At 37.9% G+C, this 19215-nt stretch overlaps 1 protein-coding gene across 1 annotated transcript; it reads right to left on the bottom strand.

Moving 5' to 3' along the window:
* Positions 1 to 2587: 2587 nt before the first annotated feature.
* HJURP (Holliday junction recognition protein) lies at positions 2588 to 17449 on the bottom strand. Its single transcript, XM_056327567.1, is given in 11 exon segments — positions 2588 to 2791; positions 2793 to 4021; positions 5046 to 5106; positions 5849 to 5950; positions 7064 to 7125; positions 9581 to 9620; positions 11146 to 11201; positions 13307 to 13334; positions 14482 to 14546; positions 16049 to 16115; positions 17323 to 17449. Coding segments are annotated over 11 exon segments (1893 nt in total). The 5' UTR covers positions 17443 to 17449; the 3' UTR covers positions 2588 to 2728.
* Positions 17450 to 19215: the final 1766 nt, after the last annotated feature.

Here is a 19215-nt window from a genome sequence, read left to right as displayed (position 1 = left end):
CTATGCCCAACTGTACAGAAGCAAGACTTTTGGAAGTCCTTTTAAATGGCAATATACTGCACTCTCCACAGCCTAAAGGTCTGAGAGGACCCATTAGCTCAAACACACAGCCAGAAACAAAACAATGCTGTACTTGTATCTAAAAATAATAAATGCCTCTATAAGGAACACATACTAAGGACCAAAGTAGCTATTCAGCCAGGACATCTTACTAACTTGTGTTCACTGGCCATCCATGCTGGAGTCTGGCTAGTTTTGTCCACAGACAGCTGCCTTCCCATGTTCAAGTCCGCAGGTTTGACTAGCTTGGGCTCTCCAAAGCATCCATGCTGATTTTCATTCTAGAAGTACAGGTATAAGTGACAACCTCCCTACCTTTCAATATAGATGCAGAGTAGCAAGAATTTCTTTTGAAATGCCTTTTCTCAAAAGGCACTTACCTTTGGTTAAGTACTTCTGGGCTTTTCTGGGACAGCTGTTAATTCGTCATTGTGCTAGGCCTACTGGAGTGGGTACCTGCAATCCCAGATTCTGGTAATAAAAGACAGTAGTATGAAAAAGTTAAGAACTATGCTGAGTAGCATGGACATTACAGTATGTTGTTGAAATATTAGCCTGTTAAGACATTAGTAATACTTCAATGAGCAATTTCCTTATTAAGTTCATCTAATACAAAAGGCTCTGACAAAACTTAATTTCAAATGGTATTTTATAAGATGAGTACATTTAAGCACAAGCTAGGTTTCTTCCAAATGCTTATAATTTAACACCATCTAAAAAAAAGGTAGAAGAAACTGTCAATACCAGAAAAGATGTAATACATAAAGTACGAGTTAAAATTTGAGGCCGGCAAAGTAAGACAGATGGGATGTATACCTCAAATAATCACATTTTTTATAATTAATCAATAATTAAAATGTAACAGGGTAAGATCCATGCAAATAAGCGCATTTCTTCTGCCATTTTCTTCTTGTATATCAGCTGACAATATTTCAAGTCACAAGTCACTTTCTTCAGGATTTTCCTTTACATGTTTGTTGTCTTAATGACAAAGGTTCATAAAAATAAAATACGGAAAATAAACACTGGTGGTTAACTTAGGAGGAAAAGAGTACAGCTTATGGTATAAACAGGCTTTAAACAAAATCAGATTGTTAAGAGGAAATTAAAACATTAGCATATAAAATCTTTAATGTAGTTTTGGTTGTTTGGGTTTTTTTTTTTAAATAATAAAAATCTACTGTCCTGAATTGGCCTGAATTGGCAAAAGTCTTGTTATCCAGATTAATTTAATTCACCTACACAAGTGACAGCAGCCATGTGACAACTCAATTGCAAGTTTTTGTAAAGCTGAAGAATCTAAGCTAAAGCATTTAGTTATTCAGGTGCAGGACTACCAAACCCTGCATTTCCTGCCAAACATTTAGATCCAGAAAGTAGAAGCAACAGCTAACTTGAAATAAGGAAGAGAGAAAAACAGTGGATAATAAGCAACACTTCATTAGCAAAAGTCCTAGTTAACCTAAAGAAAAGCTTCTTAAATAGCTGTTAACATACCATTTAGGAAACCCTTTTGTGTATAGATTCCTTATTTAAAGGAACACTTAAACCACACCAATTATTACTGAGTATTACTGATTATTACTAGCCATCACCTACACAGTGGTCTACTGAGATCTACAGATTCACCCTTCAAAGAAATACTTGTGATTGCTAAAGTAAAATCTCTGAAACTAACCTTGCAGGGAAGTACCAGGAATAGCAAGCAAAGTTCCACCTGAAGAAGCATGAAATCCAGAGCCCTGAACATAAAGCATCAACAGATTACACTGATGGAAAAACACGTATTACTTCACAACTTGCCTCAGAAGAAAGTACTGGGAATCTGGAAATAAGGGCCTGATTTAATATTTAAATCAACATGTCTAGTGATTCCAATGGAACCCAGTAAAGCTTAATTGTTCACCTCACCTTGTCCATCTATAAAACGAATTAAGCATAACCATTTCAGAAGGACAACAGCTTAATTAACAGGGTCACCATTTGAGATTATTTTAACCAGTGACAGAGTCTATCAAAATGTAACAAATTCTTTTACTGAGCGTTTTATAATCATTTTCAGGGTTATTAAATACAGTGAGCTTCCTCACATGATCCAGAAGACCCGATACAACTTTGTTTTAGCAAATAAAGATCCCCCACACCTCAAACCTGTACAACAACCCTACTGATCGAACAGCAGTGGAAGTATGCTCTCACTACTTTAAATAACTTCCAGCTCTAATCCATTCTTTTTAACACCTTCTCCAAATATCAGTAGAGTGCATAAATTTTATTTTTACAAGGGCCTCAAGTACCTGACTCCAGCAGCTGTGAATGTCAAAAAAGCTGGGGTTACTGCCATTGCTCGTGCTGAAAAAATCCATGCCAACTGCCTGAAGATTGACAATTGTTCTGTGAGACGTCTGTTGACATTTTGCTGAAGGAAAATACTGTTCCGGTATAAATTTCAGTCTCTTTACTGGTGGACAAGGGTCATTTTGAGAATTTCGTTGTCTTTTACCTCTAGGAATTGCAAATAAAGTTTGTACAGGTGAGTTACAAAGAGCATTTACAGTTCCTGACATTTGTATTCCCTTGTACTGCCTTAAATTTGAAGCTGAACTTTGAACAGGTGAGTTACAAAGAGCACTTACAGTTTCAGACATTTGTATTCCTTCGTATTGCCTTAAATTTGAAGCTCTCTGAAACCCAGGAAGTTTTGGAACAGCCTCACTATGCAACTGCTCATAGATCCTGTCAAATTCTTTGTCATACCGCATACTGGACCTCACAGAATCACTTAAATGACGCTTCATTAACTTTTTCTCTTCAAGGTTCTTTGAACTTGAAAGAGGTCTTGTCAATGTCAAAGGCTTTTGGATTTCTTTGGGACACAAACTGTAGTAGAGCTCTTCAAAGGCATCTTCACATTTCTGGTGCATCTTTGAAGGACTCTGCTTCACAAACAATGAGGAAAATGAGTGTTTGCACTGGAAAGAAATTGGTCCTTCAGAAATTCTTTTTTCAGGATTTATGAGCAAAGTATTTGATGCTTTTGCAGGAGAACAGTTTGTGACAGGTGTAATAGTGTTACTACTGCCATAGGAACTCCAAGTAGATGAGCACAACTCTGAGGTATCACCATAAGGAAAGTAAATATTTCGAGTTTTACTCTCTTTCACCAGATGAAGCGCTGCTGATCCGGAACTGGCAGATGTTATAAAACAGTATTCTGAGGAACATTTGTAAGCCAATTTTTTACTTTCTTTGCATTTTGAATTCTTTAGTGAGACAGCAGTCTGTATCTCATCTTCAGCTAGAAAAGCCCCTCCCATTGTAGCTACATCAGGAGCACCAGTCACTTTAGAGACTTCATGGCCTTTTGCGGATACCAAATGACATCCGAAACTTGAGTCAGTGTAGTCCATTTTGATTTCATCTGTATCAATGTAAGAATAAGGTACCAGACCAGAAAAATTATCAGTGGAACACTTGCCATCCCGAAGTTCTTTGTTCTCATTTCCTAAAGTCTGATCCTGGATGTCTTCATTTCTACAGCCGCCTATGCCGAGTAGAGCTTGCCTCTGTTTAAGAGGTCTGAACCCTCTTATTTTGTCTACAGTGACATTGAGCTTTGGTCTTCTAGAACACCATCTTTTATGTCTTGAGTATCCAAACATGTATTTTAACAATCTTCTCCGAGACTCCCTTTTTATAAGCCTCGTGAGTATCCTTACCATCGCTGGATACAAGTCCGCAAGAGTTACATTGCTGAAGGAGCATTCATCATCTGCAAACTGGTAATCTCCTAAGGTACTATCACAGCAAGTTTTACTTAGTTCCGGAGAAAGTTGATGCCTGGGTATGGTTATTGTATCCAGTGAATTGGAAACATCAGAAAATGGTAACTGCAGAAGTCTGGATGAAGAACATTCATTGGACAACTCTCCTTTCTCTCTGTAAACAGCGGCTTGGTTGCCTATTCAAAAAACCAAATGAATCACAGAACAAAACCAGAAGAAGAAAAAAAATCCCAAACTTATTAGGGCACTCCCAGTAATGTATTACATGACTTAGAAACAATTACATGTGGTACAGATAGTTTTACTGTAATAGTGTATTCATTAAGCTTTTTTGCCAGGTTAAAAAATCTGTATATTATTATATGTATATATGTGTACATCTACATAGATGTATAAATGTGTGTATATACATTTAAAAATGTACACTGTTATCATACAACCCATTAAGAAAAAATGAAAAATGGTTTTCCTAACCATGTTGAATTAACATACTATAGAAGAACAGAAATTATGTGTGCTGGAAAAAAGTATTTTAAAATGGCTTAATACACAGATATAAAATATTTTCACTGTAGGGGCAGACTGCATTGCTCTTTGATTTCTGACCAGGACAAACAGCCTTATCCTGCAGGTTTTGTTGCTCTGTTTCTTTATTAGCTGAAAGCTTTGTACTTGGCTAGTACCAATGCAGATTTGCTTGCCATAAAGCACAATGAAGGTAATTCTTTTTGTAGTTGTTAGACTTGAAATATTTATATCAAAATTCTATTTTAGGTTTGCATCAAGTCTTGAGAGTTTCTGAAGAAAGCAAACTTACTAGTGAAGTACCACTTTCAGTAGTACCAGTGAGCAGCAGACCCAAAGCTATTCATTACATTTCTTGAATTTAAAATAATTAAGCATAAATTTTTTGGTTCTGCTTGAGCTTAATGTTGCTGAATTTTTTAACTATGCATTTTCTTCCTGGGGCTATTTAAGAAAAGCTGGTTTTATGAATACATGGGGTTTTTTCCTGTGTTTCAAATACATTTTGCCATATGCAAAACCACATCATCAAGAATCCAGCATGTTGAACTTGTCTCTTGGATAAATAATGCCTCTGTCTTTTCAATAAATTAAATATTTATTTCTAATGAATTTTAATAAAACCACATTTTGTAACTATCATAGTTGACCAACACCCAAAAGATTCAGCTGTACCAATCAGTTCTTGTGCTGGTGAAGCTAAATGAAGGCCTTCCAACAAACCTTGAGGTGCTATCTGAAAAACAAAGAAAAAAAAGATGACATAATCTAATAGCTTGAATTTTTTGCACATTAAAGGTAACATCAAAACCTTATTTGTGACTCCTACTCTCTTCTCACTATGCTAGGTCCTGTACAGAGTTATGGTCTTAATGGGCTTAGTAAATTTCAGACAAGGAGGAAAACGTCTAGTCTATGACTTCAGTAAGAATTCTTAGGAGTTACTAGTTTATGGAAAGCTATTTATCATCTTTGCAACATTTTACATATTTTACATTTTAACCCCTTTCCCAAATCTGAGAATTCAAACCTGAATCAGAATATCTGGATGATCAACATATCTCTGGCAACTCCAGCAGTAAACAGAAGCTGTACCATTTAACACGACCCTTTGCCCCCCCCATCCCTCTAACCCCCCAAACCAAAATAAAGCTAAAACTCCTTTTTTTCTCTACAAACCTCAAATTTACACTTTTCTGAAAATTTACTAAAGTGAAGACTGATTCACACATCAGGGTTCAAAGAACACAAAGTATAAAAGTAAAAAAGAAAATTAAAAAAATTGGGTAAAGTCTGCTCTGTTTCTTACGAATCATTGCTGTCACGAGATCTGAGATACTGTGTTTATTTACACAGACAGCAAGCAGGAGAGAAACAATGATGGAACAGTAGAGAAGTTGTATTAGAATTCACTGTGGTGCACAAGGAGTTCTTATTTTATTCTAATTAGCTAATAACTTGGAACAGAAGTATGTTACCGTCATCCACTTGGGAATTTTTCTAGCACAGTCCACTTGTACTATCATATCCACTTGAACTTTTGCTTTTTCTTGAATACTTCTGTCACCTACGTACAGATTCTTAGAGGGGAGGAAAAAGAATTTTAATTAAAACACATAGGATTTATTGACATTGGCAAACCCCAATGTTATTACTTAGATTTGTTTCAAACTAGTATTATTCCGATGAGGTTATCCAACCAGCATAAAATGTATATATTAAAAATAAGTTTATGTTAAAAAATATCCCAGGAAGGAACTGTATGTGAAGACATATAAAGGAGATAACTAGCTAGTTTACTGATGCACGGGAAAGCACACACTGCCTCAGAAGATCCACTGATAAAAACAAAACAAAACAAAAACAAAAAAAAAAGAAAAAAGGAAAAGGTCCTAGCGTTTGGTTACAAAGCACTAGTAATTACAGCTGCAAATCTTTATATGCATTATTAACATCCTATGAATTCATATACAAATTAAGGTCTACTCTGTAACACACCTCTGTGTAACATCTAAAAGCATTTGGTTACAAATGGCAAACATTCTTCACTAGTGGAACTCTTGCTTTGTGAAGCATTTTATGTTAGCCCTGACGTGTCAGAGATGTGACAACGCTTAGCACTATGCTAAACAAGTAAGCAAAGTAAATAAAATTTTTGGTAATTGTACTGGAGCAAGCAGACCACAAGATGAGAATGGCTGCATGCACAAAGTGTGTTCTCTTTTAACTGCTCTGGGCAGCCCTGATACCCATAGTCTGGTTTGGGAAACAACAGCAGAAGATTCTAGTCTGCTTTTGTTATAGTAGCCATTATTTCAGATTAAGTTGTGGGTTTTTTTAAACAAATCATGTTACTTGTTTATGCCAGACTCTCAGGTGAATGATCACATTTTTGTTTCGTGATTAATCCAACTTTTTTTTCCCCATACATATAATAGCCTTTTTTAGGGTTACCTGTTCTTTGCAATATGCTGTATGGCTTTCTGTTAGGACATAATATCACTTCATATTGGTCTTTATGACGTAACTTATTGAACATCTCATTTGCTATACTTACTAAAAATGTGAATTAAGATACAGACTACATAGTCTTCTGCTGACTGCGCCAACTCGTCAGGCATGTGTAAGCTACTGAAATAGTTCAACCATTTCTACTGAATTGTTTCATTACATTAGACACCAGAAATTTTTACCTGGAAGTGGACGTCTCCAAACTTTCCTCTTACTGAAACTTTACCAGCATCACTTGCTTCATCTACAATTTGAAGATGAATACTAAATACCAAAACATAAATGTTTTTAAACACACACTATATAATTTATTGACTAAACTGGTTTCATTTCAGAAAACTCTTTTCTACACTAAAACTTTTTATGCATACTACATTTCCATTTCAAGTCTAATTGTAAAACATGGTTTCTAGTTCATAAATTACTTGAGGGAAACAAAGAAGAGTAAAGATAACTTGTTAGTTAGCCTAAATCTTGAAGCAATGGTTACAATTTCAGAGTGTGAAATATTTTCAAAGCACTGCTCATTAAAGTATCATGTCCACTTATTTCCCACATTCCCAAATATCCCAACAAAGATAGTAAAGCCCTTCTATCACACTTCCTTTTCATAGTTTCTTATTGTCAAGACTGCCTTAGAAGTGCAAAGATGAGAAATAAGACAGACTTGAGAATATTTTTTAATGTAGCAAGTCCAAATCTTCCAACTCAAAATTTAGGTATTCATTGGTTATTTTTGTGAATGAAACACAACAAAACATTTTTTTTGCTAGATGTAGCCAGACCTTCCAATTCATCATTAGCTAAAGCCTCAGTCTTTTACAATCGTGAAACACGTGACTGCATTGTAACCCCTGGTTTCTGAATTTCCCTGGCTGTTCTATCTTTGTCCCATGACTGCGTTCACTGCAGGGAGGGAAAGAGGAAAGGCGAATAACCCTGAAAAGGAATACAAATGAAAGAAAAAAAATATTGGTTATGATACCTACCACATCACTGCCTCTTCATGCTATTCTTAAATTACTAAAACCAGAATGAAAATCTTTTCCAGCTAATCCCTTTTTTGTTCCCTGTCAGTGCAATCATCACCTAGAGCTCTGTGGACAGCTGCTGCCATAGAGCTAGGATAACAAAACGCCACCTCTGTGGGAGATAACACTATTTTGCATCTTCTGGTGAAAGCGTGGAGCAATCAGAGGGTTGGCTTTGACAGATTACCTGATGCCAGTATAATTATTTTATCAGAACGGAAACCCATAACTGTCAGATTACCCAAATTTCCTCCCACATGATTAATGTAATACAAAGTTATGGTCATTTTACCCACAAGAAAACAGTTACTAAGCATTAATTAATAGTGGAGGAAGCACTAAGAATATTGATGTTTTGTTTTGGAAAAGTTTCAGCCTCCAATTTGTTGGAACAGTCAAAACTCTTGCCATACAGTCTTCTTTCTCCAGTAGATCAGGAACAAAACTAGCAGGATGCTCCCTAAATGGTCACAGACTAAACCGCTACAGAAATGGGAAGATCTTAAAATAAAGCTAACTCCAGCGTCCAGGAATGGTCGACTCAATCACACCAATTACAAATTAGAAAACAGCTCAGATCACAGAATGAATTGACCTGTACACAAGCTGAATACTCTTCTAAGTGTGAAACCTAATAAAAGTGCAATTTTAATATGTCTTCAGTAAATTGCCAATCATACCTCAAATCACTGGAACATTAGTTATTAGCAGAGGACCACGGCACAGCAGAGAATGGAAAAAAGTGAAGTATCTTCTCCAGGGAATCTTAGAGTGTTTTTACGGGCCAAAAGGGAAATTTGGGAACACCTCTGTTCCTCAAGTACAGAAGAGAAAGGAAAAACTAAACCCGCCACCTTTCCCTCTGAAAAATTTGACCTATAACACAGGAGTTGCTTTCACTGGAGATGCACTCAATACACTATCATTACCTAAAAGATGTATCTGCCTTGGAGACAGCTATGCATATGAAGCATCTAGTTTATAGCAGAATATTTAAACACCAGTTAACCATATTTTTCTGCAATTGTGCTTTTAATCATTAAATGCTGATTACCACCTAGCCATAGTTGAATTTGTGCCAAATAGTAAGGTTTTATATGCACAAGAATCAAGAGACCATAATACAAATTTCAAATATTTAAAAAAGCTGCCATTCAAAGATTGTAATTAATACAATCAAATAACTATTTGGCAATACAAGGTCAAAACCACCCAAAACTTTGCAGACAGACCACAAGGCTGATGCTGAAAGTATTTACAAACTCTAGTGAAGACTTAACTGTTGCAGCTGAATGCAATATCTGTTTACCAGACCATTACAAATTAATGTATATATTGTAATTATTAATAAAGCTTCTGTTGCCATTTACACCAAAGTCTTGATGTCACTGTTCCTTTGCCAACAAAAGGTAACTGAACGTATTCCACATTGACTTTCCAATTTATCAGGGATTCAGAACTAAGATTTTTAAAGAGGAACGTGGATATTGATTTCATAATACTACCAGCAGCTCAGTCTCTTGTTATTCCTATTCTCTACTTTCTGAAAAGGGTAAGTAACATGTATTAAAATTATTTTTACTGTATTAAAAAATTACAAAAAAGTTATTTGCAATCTTCTTCAAAAGTTAAAAAATACATAGCTACAAAGTAAATCAAAACCCCCACCTATGTCAGATGTATCCACACGAGAGTTCTCAGGAGATTCCTTAAAAGCAAATGAAAGCAGTTTTGAGACCTGTTAATGTAAGCTATATTAACTCATCTGTAGAATTTTCTGCTTTCACTACTTGCTCAATTTTTTGGGGGTGATGGTGAAAGAAACCCAGCTGTATTCCCCAAACTATGTCCAGATGCCACCATCTTTACTAACAAATCTGTACATAAATTTGTCTTGATTCACATCTCAATGGGGAAAACGAATTTCCTTCTAGCCCATCTATATTTAGACAGATAATGCAAGGAGAAGGTATTATACAAGAGCAAAAACCAGCTGACATGAATTCTAATCACCAGATCTTTATCAGTATGTACTGACAGCAGGACTTTCTCTGTGTTCCAGTGTATACGGAAAGTTTCACTGAACACTTCAAACAATTCTTAATTACCTACCTCAATCCACAGATAATATTTCAAATATGGTTTTTGCTCTATTTCTAGAAGTCTTGACAGTTGAATAGAAAGCTCATTTATATGGATAAGGAGCCTTTTCTAAATGTTTACATCTAACATCATGTTCTTCAGAATTTCTTTTAAAAAAAGTCTAAATATATTTTGTCTGGTTCCATCATAAAATTAGCGTATCGTGGGTTAAAATGACACCAACAAAATGAAACAATTCTAACTACCATCTATGCAGAACAAATAATTGGGAGTGACCAGTGAGATTGCCCCTATCACTCTTCAAATGCTGAGTATTTTCTGCTTAAAAAGATAAGTCGAAAGAACTTATTCTAGATAACCAAAGATTTTACAAGTAATAATTAAAAAAGCTAGACACACATACTGCCTAACTAAAAAGGCCCTCAGTGGTTTAAAGCCTATATCCAACTGCTCTCTCTCCCTTTAAATAAACTTCGAAGAACAGAATTCAGCTGAAATCTATGGCCGACACAATTGCTATTATTTGTTACCCGAAATAACATAATGGGAGGGAGGATATGTAATTATATGAAACATACATAAACAAAATGAATGGGGACATAGTAAAAATTAAAAAAGCACTTGCATGATTCTACCATCACCAAGATGTATTAGACCACCACATAGAGAAGTCGAGAATTTGAATTCATCACCACCTCAAAGCACAGAACCCATCGGGGAGGTAACAATCTGGGGAAGTATACCAGATGATCACCATTAACCAGATGAAGATTTTAATTTTACATGTACATGCATCTGGCAAGTAAAGACACACCTTTCCTAAAATAATGCAACTACATGTAGGGCACTACATGAGGGGAAATACAACACAACTGTTTAGTAAGATGTAAAGTTTGGTGAATGGCAGTGACAGAACTGCAGCAAAACACTTTAAGCCCTCAATTTTTTTCAGAAGCACTTATTTAAGGAGAATAAAGTCCCTTGATTCAGCAATTAGCAGGTCTTTAAAATCTAACTTTATAGCTACGGTACAGGACAACCTGCTCACAATTAATGTTGTAGGTTTTTACTATATAAATACATTTTCCCAAAGAGGCTTTATGAAGATATATGCAGTGTGGTGCCCATACCTGATGTACTGTTGAACGCTCTTGTTCAAAATCACTGCTCTGTTGCTTTGACATTTCTTACCATGCATGGGAAGAAAAAAAATGATTCAATTTCAACTTGACAGGTCACAGATCAATGCTTTACCTGAAGTCAATAATTCTTCATTTGTATATATACTTAGTTATTTTGCAAAATTTTTAACAGAAACATTTAACAAACGGAGAACATACATAGGACTAATACAAAGAATAGACAAGTGACAGAACAACATTCTAGACATAAAGCAGGCTAATTCTCATGTCTGTCTATCATATTACAGATTTTCTTCTTAACCCATGAAGCATCACAGAAAATTTTCCCCTTTATCAGGTGGTATCACTTCTAGGAAAGGAAGACAACTGCAAACTTGTGCATTTTTCTTGGCACAGTAGAGCCCCAAACTTCTATTGCATGTTTTCAAAAATTTTTGGCAAAAGGGCCTTCCAAAACTGCTGTGCCTGTCTTGGTGCACAGACAGACACACCTACAATCTTTGTGGGTTGTTTTTACCTCCCATTTATTTCCTAAGAAGCAGAAGAAATCTAAAACATAAGAATTGTCTAATTTAGCAGAGATCTCCCCTTTTTACACTTCAATCTATATTTTGTACTTCATTAACGATCACAACTCAGATTTAAGTAAAACCCAAAAAGTATTAGACCCACACAGAAGTAGCTATCTGCAAACCTGACTTCCACATAAACTTATTTCACAATTAGCTTCTAAACCAGATACTGTTGCTATTAAAATTACTCACTGAAAAGTATTTTGATATTACTGAAAAAGTTACATCTCTAACCATTGCCTTATTAGATTTTAAAAAAGGTGTTTACAAGCTACAATGTCTCAAGTCTGTATACAGTGAATATGATTATGATGCATATAGAAGTTATTGCTTAAATCTATTGTTTATACTGCATAAACTACAGAAATTTAATCTTTCCCAAAATAGACCTGTATCTCCAAACATATGACTTTGCTGATACTAAAGGTGTAGTGGGATTTCTCACAATTGGATGCACGTGATAGACTTAAATAATAAAAATAATACAAGTACTTTAGCAGATATATTTACCCCACTCCAGACTGTCTGTTTAATGCAGAATTTGTTGTCCTTGCTTTCTTCTGCATTTCTTTTTCCAGATAAATTGATGTCAAACATCACAAGCACCTTCTTACTTTTGGTTAAATGGTGAGAAAACTTCTCATACCTAACTCAGGCACACAGGTATTATTCACTCCTGTAAACTCTTCTGGTTATTTAATAGTGTCAAGCATACATCTAAAGATTTCCAGTTTTCTTAAGGCTTAAAGCATATAACAAGGAACCTACAGATGCTATCTATTCCTTCTTCCATTTTAAAGCAGGAACCTAACTTTCCTCTGGAAGTCTAACCCATTCTTAAGAGCAACTCCATAACCTCTGAGAAACGTATTTCAGGACTTCCTTATGTTTACACTTGGAAAGCTTTGCTAAATTTTAACTTAGATGCCCTTGTGTTCTTTTTTGCTTTTCCTCTCCATTAAGTCCCATCACCAGTGGCTCTAGGAATTATTTTTCTTTTTCTGACTCACTCCAGCTAGTCAAGTTACCATATTACAAATACAAAACAAAGTACTCCACCGCGACTTTTAACATGGTTGAACACTGCGGAAAACCTGTTTTGTGTGCTTTACATATGAGGTACAATCTTCTATTGCAGTGTGCACTATTTCACGACAGAGTGATGCTCTTGGTTGGCTCAACCAGCCTTCAAAATTGCCTCTTCCTACATTTGATTATCCCTACATAAGTCTATTACTTTGCACTTCTCTGCATGAAATTACACAAAGTTTTCTTTGAGTTTTAGCCCCAGTTTGTCAGACCATCTTTCACAGCGGTCATTCCTAGTTGGTATCATCTACGAGTTAATAAAGGTATCCCCTCTTCCACCATTTACTTAAAGAAAATACAAACTACTAATTTGCTCAGGACAAGTCCTGGAAAAAATCCCTCACGTTTCCCTTTAGTTTGGACACAGACCATTAACAACTATTCTAGTGAGTACATGAAAGAGTTTGACATAAAGCCAGGACATCTTCTATTCGTCAAGAGTATTTCGACAGGATAATTTATAGCACTTATTTTTTTAAACACTTTACCTGCATTCCTTCGACCTTCTCTATTACACTGCAATTAGAAATAGGTACAAAAAAAAAACTAAAGTCAGAAGAATCTTAGAATAGTAATGTTACTTTAACCAATGCCTTTATTTACCTTCGTATACACATCTCATAACTAGGCACTTCCAAAATAACTATTCAGTTTCCTTCAGGTTTCCTGTGGCCTGACCAGAAAAGCCAAATACTTGGTAAAACTTCTAGCCATGCTGATGCTACTAAAATCGCTACAAGAACATAAGCTGTAGCTACCTTAGCCCACCTAAGAGGCTAAGACAAAAGAATTGCTCTTACAGTCCTCAACGGATTTAGTCTGTAAAGTCGTGCAGCAATGCTCAGTAGATGACGCACAAGTTATTACCAGGAGTGGAAAGAAAAGGGAAATGCAGTCCCTTTTCTGCCTCCATTAAATCCACTCTTGTTCCAAGTCTGCAATTCACTCCTCATCCCCCTCAGTCTGCAGGGTTAGGAACAGCTTCTGTGTTAACTACTAAGGCACACTACACAGCTTAGCTTTTTAGGCAGATACTCAGAATGAAGCTGCAAGGTGCCTTTTGACAGTTACGTTAAGAAACACTGAGATTTTGGTAAAATTCACTGTTGAGTTCTTATGGGGGAGTTCAAGAAACAGAAAAATAAGCAATTGCGTGTTTAATGTAAATCCTCAGAATAAAAAGACACAAATCATACACCGATAACAGTAATGGTTTTAGCATGACAGACAATCAAGTGCTGAGACTGCAAAGATACTTTAATTACTCTAGCATTTTATCACAGAAAAAAAATCTGAGTAACAGTAAGATCTTTGGAATTGAAAAGCTGATCATCTGAAGCAAGACAAATTAATTCAATGCACAATAACTTCAGTGACAACATTCTGATGAGAGCCAAAAGTATGTGTCCCCATCAGAGAGCATTTTAAAAAAATAATTCTGGGTTTACCAGTGGTGCTAACTGTTGGTAAATATCTGACAGTCTTGACCAATCTATCCTAAAACCCTGTTTTAAAGCAGACATTGGACATTTACCTCACTGAGTAACACCTCTTGCAAATACTATATGGCACAGCAAGATCAGAAAGTTTTCCTATATATACGTATAAAAAAAAGAATATTTCTACATTTTGACTGTAAAGTAGGACTATACTGTTAAGATACCTCAAGTACTTTCTCCCTCCATTCTTTAACCTCCTTGGTTGACACATTCTCCCAATTTTTTGGTCCTAGAAATAAGAGGAGATATCAATATAAACACAGCTACACAGCTTTTCGTATAACACTATCAACACCAAGTTATCATTCCAACAAACATAAACATTTAGGAAGAACGTATTACATAGTAACAAAACATTATCAAATCTGAACAGCATCCAATATAATTGCTGAAACAAAAGTTTATAGGAAAGTAACCCAAAAGAATATTGTAATTTCAAGTTAATTAAGAAGTCAGGTAAAAAACCAAACCAAAACAAAAATCACATGCTGAGTCTAACAACACTGAGCTAAAATCCAAGCAGTATTATAGCCCCAGATGCTACAAAGAGGGGGAAAAAGCAAATTATTTTACTTTTTAAATTTTATTTAATGCAGGCAGACAACATGGTATCTGAGGTTAGATAAAGCCATAATTAAGGCTTTAGAGGACGGAGATCCATATTCCTTATGCACTGAATAGAGGTTACTACACAAAAAGCATAACCAAGCCTTTACAAATCGAAGACTTTTACAGTGCTATATGCATGCTTCCTCCCTCTGTCAATGAACAATATAAAAAATGCAAGTTGTTAGTCTGTAAAAGCCTTTAAAAAGTAAATCATATTTGGTGCGATTACATTGGGCTTGACACTGTAAATTCACTTAATGTGAATGTCCACTAAATTCTACTATACAAGAGTTGATACAGCAATTTGTGTATCGTAATCCTCACTTCAGTGATAATAAAACCCTGTTGAACATTTAATTTCCCAGTAAAGCCACGAAGATACTAATATTTGGATGACTTATAAGAATAATAATCAAAATAGAGAAGACTGAGGGGGGGAAAAAAGGAATGGAGATACTAGCAGGAAGGTGATATGCATGAATGGATTGTGTAGTTTCACCCCCACTTATTCTGAAGGTAAATTTCTGTTATGTCAAGTGTGAACTGGGTGGGTAGCCTCTTCAACTTTTCATTGAATGTTCCCATGTGGTTAGTGTAAATCTGTACCACGTTGTGCCATGTCATCTTTTTCCAGCGTTTCATTATAACTGGCAATCCATTACAGAGTTGATAATGCTTACAGAGAGCTTCTTGTGAAGAAAGAAGAAAAAAAACCAAAAAAAACCCAACAACACTGCAGAAAAACAAACCAAACAAAAAAAAGCCCACTCTGTTTTTCTAAAATACATTGCTCGGTAGTTTAGTGGGACTTGTGACTTAGTATCTTGGTGGCTTTACTGGGAAATGAAATGTTCAACTGGGTTTTATTATCACTGAAGTGAGGATAACAGTTGTTATCTTCATCTTCGCTAATAACTCTTTCCTGTTGTCTAAAACAGAGCACGCAATGGACTAAAATGGCACATATAAATAAACTCGCCAGGTATTATATGCATGTATCAAAGTGTACAAATGAAATGCCATACCTAAGTGGCCAAAACGTAGTATCTGTTGCAATTAAGTGTCATAGCTGCCAACAGTTGCACACAGCACGTAAGTATTGAAGCTTTAAGAAGTTCTTACCATCAGGTGTATCATAAGTGAGAGTTTCCATGGAAACAAGTAAATCATCTTCAAAAGGGTGATTATACTAAACAAAAAGGACCATTAAAAATTAGAATAAATGATGAAAGCCATGTTTTTAACATGCATTTTAAATATTGGTTTTAGACGATTTTGTTTTGACCAAAACATGAATTATCAGTACGCTGTTTTATTGGCTGGAAGTCTGCAATCTGGGAATATTAATTCCTAGAGGAAATACACACATTTTAGGCATGTATGAGAGTCATTCAATTTCAAGGCACGAGCCAGTCACTGACAAAAATGGGGCTTCAGAGCCTCCAAACATCATGAAGTCCCTCGAGCTTCTTCTAAACTTCCTCTGTAGTAACTGGAAAGAGCCACTTAGCATAGACCTAAGCTCATGCCATGTAAAACCACCCATCTAACGCTAGATGGGAAAAACATTCTAGAGCCAGACTTAGCCTTATGCCAGCAACTAGACATTAGCACAAACATTTCGCTGAACAGTAACGCTGACATCCCTGAATAAATCCATACACATCTGGATGGGGGTGCATGCTTCCCACATTTTTAACACAAAACTGCTTTAAAGTAAGGAGGATTAGTGGAGGGAGCCCCTCACTTATTTCTGTGGTTTCATTGAAAGTACTTCCTCTAATGCTAGCTACTTTATGTTAAGGGCACTACAATGGCAACCTGGATTTATAATTAAGTCATTTATTCAATACTGGCAATCCCAGATCTAAGTTTTATGGACACATAAAAGAAGCTAACTCTTATAGCTTACTCATGCCAAGGCACAGGAGCACATGGCTCAGCACAAACTGCAAAGCTCCATGAGGCCCTGGGTGACAGCTGCTTCTGGTAGCCAGGAATAGTAAGAGCTTGTTAACACCACACGTAATCAACTGAAGAAGAGAATTCCCTGTCAGTTAATGCAAATTAGTGTACAGAAAGAGAACAGAACCTGTCGGGACTGACAGCAGGAGAGAGGCGGTGAGGAGGAAGGGACGAGCAGAGCAGTGCCGCTGCCAAAGGCGAGGCATGCAGAGGGCCGTGCGGCCTAGCGACCTTCCAGAGGTGGTCAGCGGGGCGCACAAAGGCGGCCAGACCACGCCATGCGCCACTTTGGCTAGAGAAAGCGTCAAGCTGGCCGCGCTCCTGAGGCAGCAGCACGGCGGCGGCCGGCAGCCCCCGCAGGCGACATGAGCTCCCCCGGCCCCCACCGCAGGACGGCGACGAGAGCCCCTGCCCAAGAACCGGGCCCTCACCCGCTCCAAGATGCTGTTGATGGAGGCCAGGAAGCGGGCATTGCTCTGCCGCAGATACCGGTCTACGTCGAAGTCCATGGCGCACGGAAGTCCCTCAGCCGCGTCGCGGAACTGACACATGCCTCCCACCCCCCTCCCCTGCCGTCTCCGCTCCGCTGCTCGAATTGGGCATTTACCATGTCAGTTCAGAAGCACAGCCTATCCGAATACTCAGTGGGAAGTTTTCTTATTTTGATTGGCTGTATCGTACTGCAAGCTCCCACCCTCCCTCAGTCAAACGGCATCCAGTCCTCCCATTGGGTACGGGGTCGGGGTTAGATGCGGCGCAAAGCCGCTACTTCACCTAGCAACAACGGCCCGCCGCGAGCTCCCATTGGCTGCGGGGGCAGGGCGGTGCAGCCCGGCAAGCCGCGGTCCTGAGGGGGCTGGCGGCTGCCGCGGTGCCGGTGTTGCTTCCCGGCCGCCCGCTCCTGGCGCAGGGCTGTGTCGGGCCGGGCGCTGAGCGGGACCGCTGCAGGAGCCAACGTGGCGGCCCAGCGGATAGCCGCTGTGAAGGGTGCCGGGCGCAGGGGAGCACCCCTTGGCCCGCAGGGTGCCGGCCTGGCGGCGGCAGAAATCTAATATTTAAAAAATAGTATGAGCCGCTTGAGGTAAAGTAGATGCCAGCTTCTGCTAGGGCTCCTTGGGGCTAGGGCTCCCTTCCTTGGGGCCACGGCTCTCTGGGGTACAACTCCCTGGGCCCACAGGCCCTGCCACGCCAGCCAGGCAGCAGAGTAGGCCGCACAAAGCTCTATGGAGTGTAAGCTGCCTGTTGGGTTTAACAGGAATAGTCAGAGGAATAAGGGGTGGAGAATGTGATGTGAAATGGCTGCCATGAGTCATGCCCTGTCCAGTCTCTGGCCCTGCAGGCCTGAGGCCACTGAGGAGGAGGGCTGGAGCTGGCACCCCAAAGGCATTGCCTGCCCACCAGCACTGACATTTGGGGTGTCATCTCATTCAAATATTCTTCAAGCAACCATTCCTTAAAAGATTTTTCAAAAAATATCCCCTCAGCACGCCAAGTTCCCTGGTGTGCTCCCATTGCTCCCGTTACAATTGGCATCCTGACACTGTGAAGATGTAGATGCATTTTTCACAATAGCTTCTTGACTAAAGCCAATTTGTGTTTATTTACTTGCTGTTTGTTATTCAGTTGTAATAAATCTTACATTTTAAATGGCAGAACTAAAGAAAAAATACATTGTTTCATCTATTGCTAAGCATTCTTACTATTACATGGTTGTGAAGTTTCCCCAGCTGACAAGTTCTCCCTTAAGGCTTTACCACGTTTCTGGCAAGTCTTAACCCTTTTTCTAATTCTGTGTTAAGGCCTTACCCTTTTTCAGGGTACAATTTTTCTGCCACCACCACATGAACCCTTGTGTTCAGCAGTTAAATCATGTCTGTGGTGAGCAGGCCAGGCACAAGAGTGGGGAAGGGTTGATTACAGCCAGCAGGAAAAGGAAAGGTGTGGTAGTTCAAAGCTGATGAACTAGATCCCACTCCTATGTTTGTCACTGTCCTGCTGGGATGAATGCAAGACAAATCATCTAAAAATCACAGTCTCACTGATGATCACCTAAATGTGTCTTCTTTATTTCCTTGATATCCATCTGGGAGTGGATTTGCACGAGCTCTCAACACTTCCTCTTCCTGTTCACTTTGATGGTAGCTATGCTTTGAATATATAAAAGCTTATGTAAACGTCTTAAGATTTTTCTAAAATGTGTAAATAGCCTGAATAAATCATTCTGTGTATCTCAGACTGAGCTGACAAAATTGATGGGCATTCAGTAGTTTGAACCACATGTCTATCTTTCTTGTCCCATGGGTAAAAGGAATACTGCTACTACT

This window comes from Falco biarmicus, chromosome 2, assembly GCF_023638135.1.
Source record: "Falco biarmicus isolate bFalBia1 chromosome 2, bFalBia1.pri, whole genome shotgun sequence".
NCBI classification, from domain to species: domain Eukaryota; kingdom Metazoa; phylum Chordata; class Aves; order Falconiformes; family Falconidae; genus Falco; species Falco biarmicus.
Note: the sequence above shows the minus strand (reverse complement) of the source record. Positions and strands in the feature narration are given on the sequence as shown.